Raw genomic sequence first — 15725 nt, 5'->3', positions numbered from 1 at the left:
GCAGCCCGATTCGTAACCACTACGCTACCAGAGAGAGGCATTACTTTATGTAGTTTAAAACTTCTCATAAGTGGCAGCGATACTGTACATGTTATTTTGTAACTTGCTTTTTCATTTTTCTCTAAATGCCTTAAAAAAAAACCCCAACAGTTTTATTGAAATATAATTTAAACATCATAAAATTCTTTCATTGCAAGCATACAGTTTAATGATTTTTAGCAAATTTATAGAGTTATGCAACCATCAGCAAAATCCAATTTTAGAGCAGTCCCATCCTTCCTTAAAAGTCTAAATGCTTTTTTGTTTTCTTTCTTTTCTCTTCTCTAAATGCTACATTTTAATAGTTGCCCTTTATAATGTCTCAGGAGTCCTGGTGTGGCACTGTGGGTTAATGCACTGCACTGCAAAGTGGGTTTAAATTGCAAGGTCAGTGGTTCAAACTCAATAGCTGCTCCTTGGAAATCCTATACAGGGTTACTATGGGTAGGAAATGACTTAACAAATGATGGTACTTAACAACACCAACAACATTTCTGGGTGGTGCAAATGTTTAAGCATTTGCTTACTAACTGAATGGTTGGTGGTTCCAGTTCTCCCATGTTGTTGTTGTTAAGTGCTGTTGAGTTGGTTTCACTCTTAATGATCCTGTATAGGGTTTCTGAAGAGCAGCTGGTGGGTTTGAACTGCCGACTTAGCGGTTCAAACAGGCCTTGTGGCCCAGTGCTTATCCTACAGTGCCACACCAGGACTCCAATTCACCCATTGTTGTTGTTAAGTGCTTTGGAATTGGTTGCTACCCATAACTACCCTGTATGGGGTTTCTGAGGAGTGACTGGTGGATTGGTTTGAACCGCCAACCTTGTGGTTCAAACCCCATAGATCTACTTCCAAATGATCACTGCCACTCTAAACTCTCAACAACAACAACTGAAAACTCTGGAGTACAGTTCTATTATGAAACATATGGTGTCACGATAGTTGGAATTCATTCAGAGCAAGTGGCTTTAGAAAGATAAATAAAGCTTCTGTGGTACTGGACTGCAAAGTCGGTTTGAACCGCAAGTTCAGCAGTTCAAGCTTACCAGCCGCTCCTCGAAAACCCTATACAGTGTCTCTAAGGGTCGGAACCAACGCAACAGCACTTAACAACAACAATGTGCCAAGAGAACAAACAGGTGTTGGAAGACATACAGCCAGAATGCTCCCCAGAGGCAATGATGCTCTTTCACTCTTCAGCCATGTTATCAGGAGAGACCAGTCTTTGGAGAAGGACATCATGCTTGGTACTATGGAGGGTCAGTGAAAAAGAGGAAGACCCCCAGTGAGATGGATTGACACAGTGGCTGTAGGAATGGGCTCACATGTAACAGTTGTGGGGAGGGTACAGGGCCGGGCTGTGTTCTGTTCTGTTGTGCATAGTTGTAATTGACTCAGTGGTACTTAGCAACAATAACTACATGGGCCAGGAAACTGCGTGTCCTTACAATGACGCCATAACGCTACTGTTGTCCATTCCAACTCACAGGGAGCATAATGGACCCAGCAGAACTGCTTCCGAGCGTTTCCAAGACTGGAAATCTTTGTGAGAGCAGATAGTCTCATCTTTTTCCCTCAGAGTGACTGGTAGTTTAGAACCACCAGCCTTGTGGTTAGCAGCCCTGTGTTTAATCCACTGCATCACCAGGGATCCTGGTGACTCCATAAGGTGGATATATTTTAGAGATGATGAAACAGGCAGAGAGAAGGTGAGATGTTCTGTCCAAGACCACGCTGCCAGAAACTGCTAGAACAAGCTGTGAACTCAGCCGGCAGTACCTTGCCAGTCCTACTACTCGGCCTCTCTAAATCCAAGCATTTTACCTGCTGCGTGGGGTGTCAGCAAACACTGCGCAACTCCAAGGCCTCGTCCTTTTCTATGATCCCATTTGGTTGTTTTTCTTTTTTTCAATTCAGAAAAGGGAAAAATAAGAGAGAAAGGAGGAGGGGAATGGGTAAAAAGGGAGCGAGAGGTATCAGAACAAAATGAGAAATTCTTTGATCTCATGTACATATTCATGTATAAATACACTTACATTTCCACACATGTGTGCATGTGTGTACCCACACCTGTGCAGACTCACCTGCCCAGCATGTGGAAGAGTTAAGAGAATGCCAGTGTGCATGTGTGTGCATACACACATGTGCACAGGACAGTGCATATGTGAGGTAAGAGGTGAGGGGATTCTTGGTGGCCGAGGTGTCTCTGGGTGGCCCCTCTGTCAGTGCCCAGGCTGGGAAATGTACCTGAAGAGCTCTGGTCACTGCCCAGGGCTGGGAGGGCTCTCCCGGAAGGGCACATCTATCAGCTGGGAGGGTTGTATGTTGGTGTCTCATGAGCCCCCGTTCTGCCTAGGTGCCTGTTGAGTGTCTTTGCTAAATAAAGTACCAGCACCTTGGAAACCTGCTGGGTGTAATCTCTGGGGATTCACCGCCCTGCTGGAGTCAGCTCTGCCCCATGTCACCAGGAGTCAGAGCCACTGTGTCTCTTCTCACTGGCCTGCATACTTCCTGCCTCCAAAGCTCTAGATTCATCTGGAGCCTCAGAACCTGTGAGGGCCGACAGGAACTTTACTGAAAACATAGAGTGAGCACGCTGGGCCAGACGCATCATATCGCCACGAGGTGGGCATGATGACTTGCCATTTTACAGATGGGGAAACTGAGGCACAGAGGCCTCCTGCAAGGCCCTACAGCTAACAGGATTCAAGCTCAGGTTGTGTGTGCGTACACAGTAGACTCCTCACAGAGGGAGCAGGAACGCCCAGCCCCAACCGTGGGCCAACAAAGCAGCCCTGATCCTGGAACTCAGGCATTCTGGTGTCCAGCTCCCAAGCCTTGGTCTTGTCCCAAACTAATAAAAAAGTAAACCATTTGCTATTGAGTTGATTCTGACCGATGGTACCCCATGTGTGTACAGTTGAACCTATAGGATTTTCAAGATTGTGACCTTTAAGAAGCAGATTGGCAGAGCCTTCTTCTGAGGTGTGAACTGCCAATCTTGGAGTTTGTACTCCAGCACTTAACTCAGGGGTGGGGAACATCTCACTGGAAGCCCATGGACCATATGTTGTTGTTAAGTGCCCGCTAAATCATCTGGTCTGGCTGACCCTGCCTGCCTTGTTGTTGTTGTTGTTAAGTGCCGTCGAGTCGGTTCCGACCCATAGCGACCCTGTACAGGGTTTCCGAGGGTGTAAATCCTTACGGGAGTAGAAAGCCTCATCTTTCTCCTGCGGAGAGACTGGTAGTTTCGAACCGCTGACCTTAAGGTTCGCAGCTCGATTCGTAACCACTACGCTACCAGAGACCCTGCCTGCCTAGGCAACGGAAATTCCAGCCATCACATTGTTGTTGTTAGTGACGTTGAGTCCATTCCAACCCATAGCGACTCTGTATAGGGTTTCCAAGGAGCAGCTGGTGAGCTTGAACCACTGACCTTGTAGTTCAAATGACTTTGCAGTCTGACGCATTAGCCCACAGCACCAGGACTCCAGACATCACATTATAGCAGGCTAATTTTTTAAATTGATTAATTTTAAAACAATGTTATAAATATCCAAATTGCCCTTGACAGAAAAAAGTTTCCCCAATCCTGTCTTAACTGAATGCACCACTCTGGGACTCTGGTTTTGTCCCAGTGGTTTGCAAAAGCTGGTAAGCAAGCTCACAGGTTCCTCTGATGAAGTTTTCACATGTCAATGGCTAAAAGGGAAAACCAAAAGGCAATGTTACTACCCTTAGTTACTAATACTTACTAGTCATTTACAAAGTAAAATTCCCTTAATTTAAAAAGGAAGGTCTTTTCCTCTGAGAGTTCCCCTTTTTTTCCTGAAATGAAATGGCCTTAAATGGTGGTTTTGATTTTATAGCCTTATTTGGCAAGATAACAATGTGAGCAATCCCCATATCAGCCCTCAAGTCCCGGGGGAGACTTTTCTGATTCTTAGACCCCCTAAAGTTTGGGTCCCTTTGGGGTGCCAAGACTTTTGCGCCTCAGTGTAGAGCTGGGATTGCCTCCTTGGCATCTGTCCTACCACAGCTTCATGTCTGTATTTGCCAAAAACAATCTGGTTAAGGAAATCCTAGCCAGGATGTTTGAAATCTTTATGCTGCCAGCTCAAACTTTAGATTGAGTTAACAAAATAAAGAAAAAACTTCTTCTTTCTTCCCTTCGATAGTCAAACTTCAAGGCAACCTCCACTCTGGGAACTCAGCCAGTTCCTGGGAAGTAGAGGAATCAAAATCTACAGTAAAATAGCTTTAGAGCGGAGTTCAGCTCTGAGCCTGTGCTTTGGCCTTACTGCAAATTAACAACAATGATTTTGACAAGCTTGTTTATCTCTCTTCTGCCAGCCAGCAAAGAAGTCAGTCTCCCTAGGGTTGGTGGGCAGGAGATTCTAAAGGAGGCTGTCTGGGTTTTCTGTTAATGAGAGCCATCTAGAGGAGAGGCAGTAGCCTCAATATCCCCCCGGGGTCATTTAGCTTAGGGGCAAAAAGGTCTCCTGACTTATACAGAGCCTTTAAAAAAATCCAAACCCACTGTAATTGATTTGGTTCCTATAAAACTGGGAACTGCTTCTTAGGGTTTCTGAGATTACAAATCTTTACAGAAGCAGACGGCCTCATCTTTCTCTTGAGGAGCAGTTGGTAGATTGGAACCACCGACTTTATGGTTAGCAATCCATGCTTACCCCACTATGCCACCAGGGGTCTTTTTACAGAGCCCTTAATAATAATAATAGCAGTTTACAGACACATGTTGATCTGGAAAAAGGATGTGCTCCTAAGATATGAGCATAACCTTTTTCCAAATTAACATATTTTGTTGTTGTTAAGTGCCATGGAGTTGATTCCAACTCATAGCGACCTTGTATAGGGTTTCTGAGGAGCGGCTGGTGAGTGTGAAATGCCGACTTTTTGGTTCAAAACGACCTTATAGTCCAGTGCATTAACCTGCAATGCCACACCAGGACTCCAAGATCAATTACATAAGAGTCTGTAAAAGCCCTGATGTAGTGCTGTGTTGGACTGGACTGCTAACTGCAAGTTTGGCAGTTCAAACCTACCAGCTGCTCCTTGGAAACCCTATACAGGGTGGCTATGAGTTGGAACTGATTCCACAACACTTAAAAACAACCACCACCTGACTTATCTTAGAAAGATTTCCATCAAACTGCTTGAGAAAAAAGGAAAAAACAACAACAACAAAAAAACGCTAAACAGGCAAGGCAAGGGACCAACTTCAGTTTTCTGGAAGCCCAAGAGGGACTGGGAAGCATCAGAGGGCAAATGTCATGGCAGAGTGAATCAGAGGCGTGGTCAGGCTTAGCCCTTCTGAATGAGCAGTGTGAACAGGCAGGGGAGTCTCGGGAGGATGTAAATGGTTAAGATACTAAAGGAAACATCAGCGGTTTCAGTGCCTTGGAAATCTACTTCTGAAAAATCAACCCTTGAAAGCCTGACTGAGCAGTTCTACTCTGACACAGATGGGGCCACCATGAGTTGGAATTGACTTGAAAGCAAGTGATTTTACTTGTACTGCAATGAGGAGCCACCGCCAGCTCATCTGTCGGTTTGTTGCACTGTGGTGGTTTGTGGGTTGCTCTGATGTTGGAAGCTGTTCCACCTGTATTTTGAGTATCAGCAGGGTCACCCATGGTGGACAGATTTCAGCTGAGCTTCCTTCCAGTCAAGACTGACTTGGAAGAAGCAAAGGTAGACTACCTATGAATGATAAGCCATGAAAACTTGATGAATGGCACTGAAACACTGTCCACTCCAGAATATTGAATATTGAAACATGACAAATAGACCCAGAATATTGTCAGATGAAGTGCCAGAAGATGAGCCCTTCAGGTTGAAAGGCACTCAAAATATGACTGGAGAAGAGCTGTGTCTTTAAAGTAGCTGATGCAAATAGACTAAAACTTTTAGGACCTTCATTTGCTGATTGGCCACAACTCAAAATGAGGAGAAACAGCTGTAAACATCCATTAATAATTGGAACATGGAATGTACAAAGTATGACTTTAGGGAAATAAGTTGTCAAAATGAAATAGAAATGCATAAAGATTGATATCCTAGGCATTAGTGAGCCAAAATGGACTGGAATTGGCTGTTTTGAATCTGACAATCACATGGCTTACTATGTTGGGAAGGACAAATTGAAGAGGAATGGCGTCGCATTCATCATCAAAAAGAACATATCCAGTTCCGTCTTGATGTACAACACTGTTTGTGATAGGATAATATCCATATGCCTACAGGGAAGACCAGTTAATACCACGATGATTCAAATTTATGCAACAGCCACTAAAGCCAGTGATGATGAAATTGAAGTATTCTACTAACTTCTTCGGTCTGAAATTGATCAGACATGCATTCAAGATGTATTGATAATTACACTGGTGATTGGAATGCAAAGGTTGGAAACAAAGAGGAAGGATCAGTACTTGGAAAATATGGCCTTGGTGATAGAAACCGATTCTGGAGATCTCATGATAGAATTTTGCAAGACCAATGACTTCCTTGTAAATACCTTTTTTTAAACAAAGTAAAAGACTATATCCTACACCTGGACTTTACTCCCTTTGTCAGGAGCTAGGCACTGTTCCAGAGCACAGGACATACATCATTTCCTGGAATCCTCTATTTTCTCTATGAGACTGAGGATCAAGTTACTTGCCTAAGGTCACACAGCCAGTTGTGCGGGAACTGGGAAGAGAATGTAGATTTGTCTGCCCTGGACTCTTCAGCTTTTTAGCCTGCTAGTGGGTTCTACTGCCTGGGCTGCTAGGGAGAGCACACCTGCTCCCTGCTAACAGTTTGTTTGGCCTGGAATTGACCTTTCACTCTCTCTCACCCCAGGGCGGTGCTGACAGTGCTGGGCAGAAAGCTTCCATTTTTCTTTCCCTAGAGTCTAGTTCTGACACCTCCAATTTCTATTGCAATCACAGTGTTATCTGAGCCAAGCAGGGTATAAGGAAAATCGCTCTTTCCCTGGAATAATTTATCATCTTGTTATTTTCATTAGCTGTCCCTGTTTGAGCCTATTCCGAGCTGAGCTGTTTGAATTCTCAGCTTGGAAATCCCTAGGCTGGGCAGGAAACATGGCTTCCTGGTTTAGGAGAGGATGAGGGCGGTGCTGTCAGTTCTTCTGGGCCTGAAGGAGTGGTGGTGGAGGCATGGAACACAGTGGGAGGGGGCTGAGGACAGAAACCAGGCAGGAAGCAGGGAGTGTTTTGATTTCTTCTGAATCCAGAGGTGGGTGCATGGTGGAGATCCATAGGGCTTTGCTGGAGTAGCCCTGGGTGGTACAGATGGTTTCTGTGATCGGCTGCTAATCAAGAGGTTAAAGGTTCGAATCAATCCAGTGGTGTCTTAGAGGAAAGTCCTGGCAATCTCCTTTGGAAAAATCAGCCATTGGCAACTCTAGGGAGCAAAGTTCTACTCTGACACACACGGGGTTGCCATGAGTCAGAGTGAACTAGCTAGCTACTAGCCATGCTGGGCTGGTTTGTGGGGGTGGCAGAGGGCTGCTGGGTCCTATAACCGGGGACTTAAGGAAGGCAAAAACATTGGCAGGAATGGGGGACTTGGAATGGCACTCTAGAAAGCTGAGGGGGTTCTGAGACCCAGACACAGAAGAAGGTGCCAGGGATGTGACTCCACTTTGTTTTATACTGTTTCATTGTCAACTGAAAATGCTAAGTGTTTTATGTTTCTCCTAAAATTTAATAGAGGTTTCTGAAGCTGCAGGCGCCCACTTGGAACTCGGTTTTGCAGCTTGAGATACAAAAACAACTTCATACAACTCCCAGCTGGGAGCACTACCACAGTGCTGCCCTGGAATTAGATAAGCGCATTGATCTCAGATGGTAAAGTCCCTGCCTGGTAAGGGTGTAAAAATTCTGGAGTTAGGTACGTTTTGCTAGTCTTACATGGTCAATTTCACTCTAAATGTCTCCCGAGAGGCATAGACCATATACAAGAATGTATCTTCGTCCTTCTCACTTTTGTAGACGGAGAGATGGGCGTGGAGTTGCTCACTATGCTTTGTCCGTTCACCAGTAGGAAGAAGGCTTGCTTGGTGTTCAGCTGTAAGCGCCTAACAATGATTTTGATGAGCTCACTCATGTTTTTGTGATCTGGGGCAAGGAACTTGGGTTTATCTAGCACTCGAAGCTGCTTTTCACCCTTGTATCTTTCTATCATCACTGGGATTTTGGTAGGATGCTGCTTTTGGATGAGTTGGACATCTTCCACTCTTTGTTCCAAGGTGTGGCGCTACTTGAAGGTCTTCTATGGTATGGTGGACTGAGGCTCCGATTCCAGCGATAGCGACTTCCTTTCCTGGCTCCCCGTTTTGACAAGCTGAGCCTTCCCAGGAGGCCAGGTAGACAAGTAAGCACATTTTGGTCTCTCAGTTTCTAGCTGTGCTGTCTTGTGCAAGTTGCTTAACCTCTCCCAGCCTCAGTCTCCTCATATGTGAAGTGGGAGCAACAATGTTTGTCTCTTAGAGCTGTGAAGATTAACTGAGGTGAGGTGTGTCAAGAGCTTACTCCAGCATCTGGCCCATGGTATGTACGACTCAGACATCAGTGCCTTGGAGTGACTAATTTGTCCTGGCTTGTCTGGGAATTTTCCCAGTTTTAATGTGGAAGCCCTCATTTCTGGGCAAACTGGGATGGTTGACCACTTGGTTAGGATGCCCATGCTCCTTAGGTCCAGTGTTGTTTAGTGTTGTTAAGTTGGTTCCAACTCATAGTGACCCTGTATAGGATTTCCAAGTAGCTGGTGGGTTTGAACTGCTGACCTTGTAGTTCGTAGTCCAGTGCTGATCCTACAGCGTCACACCAGGTATGTGCTTTGAAAGTTTCCTGGGGAAGGTCAGAGCCTTTGCTAAGGTTTCCGCAAAATTCTGGGTCCTCTGTTCTCATGTTGTCTCTGGCTTTGAGCTCTTGCTTTAGCTGAGTTTGGTTGGTTTTAGGGGACGGTCCCATCATTTTTGTATGTGTGTGTGTTTGTGCTATCAAATTCCAACTCATATAGGAGAGGGCAGACCTGCCCCACAGGGTTTTCAGGGTTATAAATCTTTACGGAAGCGGACTGCCATATCTTTCTCTGAAGGGGGTTGGGGTTTGAACTGCTGGTCTTCTGGTTAGCAGCCCAGTGCTTAACCACTGTACCAACAGAACTCCTTCTCTCCACCATATACAGGTAGTTCCCAAATTACAAATGAGTTCTGTTCCTAAGTATATCTTTAAGTTGAATTTGTATATAAGCTTGAACAGTTAGGTACTAAAGTCAGTCAGATGTTTGTTTTGTTGTTATTAGGTGCTGTTGAGTTAGTTCCAACTCATTACGACTCGATGCATAACAGAACAAAACACTGCCTGGTCCTGCGCCATCGTTCAAATTTATTGTGTTTGAGTACGTTGCTACTGCCACTGTGTCCCCATCTCGTTGGGGGTCTTCCTCTCTTACGCTGACTCTCCGCTTTACCTAGCATGATGTCCTTCTCCAAGAACTGGTCCTTTTTGGTAATATGTCTGAAGTAAGAGAGCTGAAGGCTTGCCATCTTGGCTTCTAAGGAGCATTCTGGCTGTACTTCTTCTAATACAGATTTGTTTGTTCTTCTGGCAGTCTATGGTACGTTTAGTATTGTTTTCTAACACCAGAACTCAAATGCATCAATTATTTGATGGTCTTCCTTATTCGTTGTCCAACTTTCACATGCATGTGAGGCTATTGAAAATAGCATGGCTTGGATCAGGTACACCTTAGTTCTCAAACGGACATCTTTGCTCTGGAACACTTTAAAGAATTAAAGAAGTCTTGTGCAGCAAATTTGTCTAATGCAATGCATTGTTTGATTTTTTCACTGCTGCTTCTTCCATTCATTTTTAAAAAATGTTTTATTGTGTAGTTTACATGGGAGAACATTAGTTTTACATTCATCCTATCGTATATCGTTTCATTATCATGGTTACAATCCCCTCCATGCATCATCAACCAACCAAAGAGTATACCCTGCAAGTCTGCCCCTGGCCATCAGCATACAGCCCCTCTCCCTCTCTGGGTTTAAAGTCCCCAGCCTCTTCCATGTGTTTTGATTGTGAATCCAATCAAATGATTTGTCAAATTTGTCAAAGACTTGACAAATGAAGTCTTTGACAACTTCAAATTGATCGTGATGTTATTTATTGGTCCACTTTACATTGATGTGCAATCCACATTGAAGACTGTGCTCTTTGATCTTCATCATTAAACATTTTAAGTCCTTTTCGCTTTCAGCAAGCAAGGTTGTATCATTTGCATATCACAGGTTGTTAATGAGTCTTCTTCCAATCCTGATGTCATGTTCTTCTTCATATAATCCATCTTTTTGGATTTTTTGCTCAGCATGCAGATTGAATAAGTACGGTGAAAGGATACAACCTTGGCTCACAGTTTTCTTGATTTTAAACCATTCAGTATCCCCTTGTTCTGCTTGAACAACTGCCCCTTGGTCTATGTACAGGTTCCTCATGAGCACAATGAAGTGTTCTGGAACACCCATTCTTCCCAGTGCTGTCCATAGCTTGTCATGATCCACACAGTCAAAAACCTTTGCATAGTCAATAAAGCAACATCTTTCTAGTATTCTGCACTTTCAGCCAAGATCCATCTGTTATCAGCAATGAGATCCCTTGTCCCATGCCCTCTTCTGAATCTGGCTTAAATTCTTGGCAGGTCCTTGTTGATGTACTGTTGTAGCCATTTTGAATGATCTTCAGCAAAATTTTACTTGCATGTGATATGAATGATCTTATGCAATGAGTTCCACATTGTGTTGGGTCACCTCTCATTGGAATGGACACAGATAATGTATAGCTCTTAAAATTGATTGTCCTGGTAGCTGTCTTCCAAATTTTTTGGCATAAGTGAGTGCTTACTCCATTTGTTGAAAGATTTCAGTTTGTATTCTGTCAATTCCTGGAGCTCTGTTTTTTCGCCAATGTCTATAGTGCAGTTTGGACTTCTTCCTTAGACTGCATTGGATTGGTCACTTGAAATAGTTGAACATCAACCATTTCTTTTTGGTCTTAGTCTATATGAGTCCTGGCGTGGCACTGTAGGATAAGTACTGCACTGCTTATGGAAAGGTTGGCAGTTCAAACCCAACCAGCTGCTCTTCAGAAACTACTCAGGGTTGCTTTGAGTGGGAACCGACTCAATGACACTTAACTACAAAATAACATGGTATACAATGTACCATATTATTCTATGTAGAAAAAATATTAAGAAAATACTTCCAGATAAACTAAAACATCTTTAACATGATAGGGATGGTTAGATGCACTTTGCAAAGTAGCTCTAGTTTGTTATGACAAATATTGCATGATGTACCTCAAGTTTTTACAGGAGTTGGTTCATGATCCCTGTAATATTAGTAATATCCCTGGATTTTAGTAAGCAGGGACTGCCTGTGAAGTGTTTTCTGCATAACATAGACGAAGATGTGCAATTCATATCTTGCAACCCTTCTTGTTGCCTCCAGAGCCATTTCCACAAGGCACCTGGGTGTGGGGAAGACACTGGGGACAGTTGGGTGGGACAGAGGAAGGGCTTACATCATTGCAATGCACAGAACTTCAAATAGAACATGGTACACCAGTCCTTCAGCCACCCCCTGTGGAGGGCGCGGGGATGCTGGTGGGTGGGGGCTTCACCCTGTGACCTTTGCTTCACCTGGTGATCCTCTGCTTCAACTCACCTCTTTGGATTCACCCTCTGACTTGCCTTCCTAGTTCTAAATTTCTACTCATTGATTTTCTAAAGACTACAGCTAAGGAGCTCTGGTAGCGTAGTGGTTACGAATTGGGCTGTGAACCTCAAGGTCAGCTGTTCGAAACTACCAGCTGTTCCTCAGGAGAATGTTGAGGCTTTCTGTTCCCGTAAAGATTTACAGCCTCGGAAACCCTGTACAGGGTCGCTATGGGTCGGAACCGACTCCACGGCACATGACAACAACAACAACAGCTAAGCAAACCTTCTGGAGCAGTTCTGATCTATGACACGTAGAGTCACCTGGGGTCAGAATCAACGTGATACCAGTGAGTTTGGTTGTTTGGTTTTCTGATGTTTAGCATTTTATCTGTCTCTTTTGTGGGCTTGGCTTCCAGATGTTTTTAAGATCACCCATAATCAGCTTTTAAAAGTCTTTTTTCTAAACCAAGACAGTTCCTTCCCTAAAAAGAATTGTGGAGTCAGGTAAGAAAGGTATGTTGCTCATGGACCCCCATGTTGAAGCATATGGTTAGATTAGGAAAGCCCCAAGAGTTGGGAAAGGCTACTTTTAGGGTTTGTTTCAGGCTCTGTGAAACCCAGTTCATAGCCTTGCTAATTTCTCTCTTGGGTGTTCCATCCACTGCTCTGGGCCCATCTCTCAGCTTCTGCCGCTGGAGCTGCTGGGATTGAATGAAGGCCTCTTTTCCGTTTATGTCTTTGCCCTTGTAACTGCACACAGTTACTCCTGGTGCACCAAGCCTGCTATCTCTCCAGAGTTCAGGAGAGACGTGTAACCAGTCACAGACTTTCAGAGGCCCTGGAGCACATCTGGTTCCTTCTGTTATTTAACAGGGAAACTGAGGTACACCTGGCAAAGCGTCTTGTCCACATCACACACTCTGGAGACAGCATAGTTGGAGAGTCATGCTATCTATGTTTGAACGAAGTGCTTTTGTGTGGATGAGTGTGAATAGATTCTGGTCTGCATGCCTTGTGTAGCTGTTGTCAGTTGCTGTATAGTTGACTGAGTCATTACGACCCTATGTGCTCAGAGTAGAACTGTGCTCTATAGGCTTTCAAGGTTGTGACCTTGCTGAAGTGGATTGCCAGGACTATCTTCCGAGGTGCCCCTGGGTGGGTTAGACCTGCCAGCCTTTCAGCTTAAAGTACAGCACACTTGGGGTTGGGAAATTAACATGGGATGCAAACCAGTTAATCCTTATCTGTAGCACCACACTATTTAGGGTTGCTGTTCCACGGGAGAAAGATAGGGCTTTCTGCTCCCATAAAGATTTACAGCCTCCGAAACCCTGTACAGGGTTGCTATGAGTCGGAACCGACTCCACACACATAACCACCACCATCATCAGCATAAGGAATGTTAGCAGTGGTTTTAGTGGGCCGATGGAGAATGCTGAGATAGGCTGAGTTAGGATCCCAACACTGATCCGCACACTTCCCCAGCTCGACTGGAAGTCCCTCAGAAGTGGACTTCCGCAAGGGTGAGCCAGGATGGTGGGCTCTGGCATTGTGTGGGCAGCAGAGGATCATGAGCCAGACCTGCTACTCCCTCAGCCTAGATGGCTGCTGCTGGGGGTTCCTAGACCCAGGCCCTGGACCAGGGCAGAGAGGAAAGGTGATTGGGGATGCAGAGGGGGCCTGGAGCCTGTTTCCCAGGCAGGGCACTAGTTGAGACTCCAAGATGAGGTCCTTAGCGGCTGGGATTGCCCCTAAGATTGGGTCATGTGGTGTAGACCTTCAGGTTAGAGAAGTGTCTTGAAAGTCTCCAGTTGACAGAAGGTGCCTCCAGAGGAGGGAAACTGAGTGGGTGGGGGATGAGCCCCCTATAAGCCTCGCCTTCAGGAGCTGGGATGCTGGGACAGGGAGGTAACACTTGGAGTTGTGGGGCATCAGTGTTTGAGGTGGTGGTAAGTCGTGGGATCAGAACAAAAGCTTCTGGAAAATAGTGTTAAGTTAGGTCCCAGGTACAAATCCCATTATAGTTCCCAGGCAACTCCTTGGGCAGGGGACTCCACAGCTGGTAGGAAGTATAGGTGTTCCTGCTTTGCTGAGCTTTTTCTCGGGATAAAAGCCTAGTCAAGCCCTGTACCTTGGAGTGCTTCTGCCCATTCATCTATCCATTAGGACAGCTGTCTGTCCCCTCAGAACAGCCTTTTAGTATGTACAGTATATCCATCCACATATCTCTCCATCCAGTACTGCTTCAGTTCATCCAGTTGCCTATCCCTCCCTCCCTCCTCCCCATCCCTCTCCAGATCTAGCAATATTCTTCATACTTAACCAGGGACTCCAAGATGAATAAGCCATGCTGTTTGCCTTGAAGGGCTAGTGGGGGTTCTCTTGGGAACCCAGGAATGCCACATCACAGTTCAGAGCAGAACTGACCTGAAAAGGTCTGCTTGGAGGCAGGGCTGATGCTGTGCGTCTGTCCTGTTGCAGGTGCACATCTAAGCTATCGCGGGTGTAACGCGTGTCCTGGGCACCACTTGAAGGAGACCGCCAATGAGCAGTTTCTGTTCGCCATCAATGTCTCCGTTGCCAGCTGTGAGAGATCACTCAGGAATTTAAAACCAATTACCAGAGGTGCTATTTTCCATAGATATGCCTTTACCTATCTGCCCACAAAGGGTCTGCCCCAGGCAGAGGTGGAGGACATGGCAGAGGTGTGTGTGTGTGTGGTGGTGGGGGGCGGGGAGAGTGAGCAGTGGCTTCACTTGTCAACTGCTCAGCAGTCTTAAAATGTCCCCAAAGAGTGTCTGCAGAGAGACAGGGGGTAAGCACACTGAATTATTTCTCCAGTAATTGGTACTGAAGAAGCCACAGACATCCTGGGATCAACATCAAAGAGCTCAGAGCTTTGGCCTGCCTTGGAGGACATAGGACCAGCTTGTCAGGGCTCCTGGAGCTGAGTTCCTATCGGCTTCGCCCCTTCCTTCTCCTCCCTTCCTTCTTAAAGGTGCTGACAGGGAGACCAGACTCTCCTTCGCTTTCTGCACAAGACAGCCTGGGGGCTGGGGCTGGGTATGTGTAGGGTAGAGCCCTGCAGGGGAAGTGACAGAGACAGGAAAGACAGTACTGAGACCCTTCTTTGTGGGCCAGGACACGAGTTAGCGTGGATGGGGGTTCTGTAAATGCTGAGTACAGGACTAAGTGAGTTTCTTCTCCTCAAGAAGTCTGGCCAAGGCCAGTGCAGAAAGGCTTCTTGGGCATTTAGATGAGCAACTGGAACCAACTGTTTATGTACATTTTTTAACAGTTGAATTCTGTGTTTGTGTACACTAGTGTATGCATGCATGTATGTGTGTATATACGCATTTGTGTGTGGACCTGCTTTCATCACATTGCTGCCTGGTAGTTGGAGCACCTCTTCAGCAGCTGCTCCTTCATCTGGTCACCTTATGCTGGAGGCTTCTCTCTTCCCAGCAGGTAGGGCGCAGGTGCAGCCTGGGGTGGATGTAGACAGGCCAGCCTTCTAGCTGAGTCTCCATTACCTTCCTGCTGTGGAGCCCAATATAGAGAACAAGTCAAAGGGAAGTCTCTATGGTGGAGTGAGGTGGGGGTGGACCCCAAGCTGCCCACTGGCACTTCTCATCAGTCCCATGGGGACTTGGGAAACACAATTGGTTGGTCTAGTTTGTTCATCTCACAGATGTTGTTGTTGTTGTTGTTAGGTGCCATTGAGTCAGTACCGACTCATAACGACCCTATGTACAACAGCACAAAACACTGCCCGATCTTGGGCCAACCTCACAATTGTTGCCATTTTACCAATCCATCTCACTGGGGGTCTTCCTCTTTTTCTCTGACCCTCCACCTTACCAAAAACATGATATCCTTCTCCAGCGACTGGTCTCTCCTGACAATATGTCCAAAAGTATGAGAGATGAAGTTTGGCC

The 15725-nt window shown here is 45.6% G+C and overlaps 1 protein-coding gene and 1 pseudogene across 1 annotated transcript in view; both read right to left on the bottom strand.

The window, feature by feature from the left end:
* Positions 1 to 7972: 7972 nt before the first annotated feature.
* Positions 7973 to 13942, bottom strand: LOC102832119 (annotated as a pseudogene).
* A 334-nt stretch (positions 13943 to 14276) lies between these two features.
* Positions 14277 to 15725, bottom strand: part of RPH3AL (rabphilin 3A-like (without C2 domains)) — a 140948-nt gene continuing 139499 nt past the window's right edge. The window contains 1 exon segment of the mRNA XM_006863450.1: positions 14277 to 14371. Within this exon segment, the coding sequence (XP_006863512.1) occupies positions 14277 to 14371 (95 nt within the window).

This window comes from Chrysochloris asiatica, unplaced genomic scaffold (assembly GCF_000296735.1).
Source record: "Chrysochloris asiatica unplaced genomic scaffold, ChrAsi1.0 scaffold00054, whole genome shotgun sequence".
Classification (NCBI taxonomy): domain Eukaryota; kingdom Metazoa; phylum Chordata; class Mammalia; order Afrosoricida; family Chrysochloridae; genus Chrysochloris; species Chrysochloris asiatica.
Note: the sequence above shows the minus strand (reverse complement) of the source record. Positions and strands in the feature narration are given on the sequence as shown.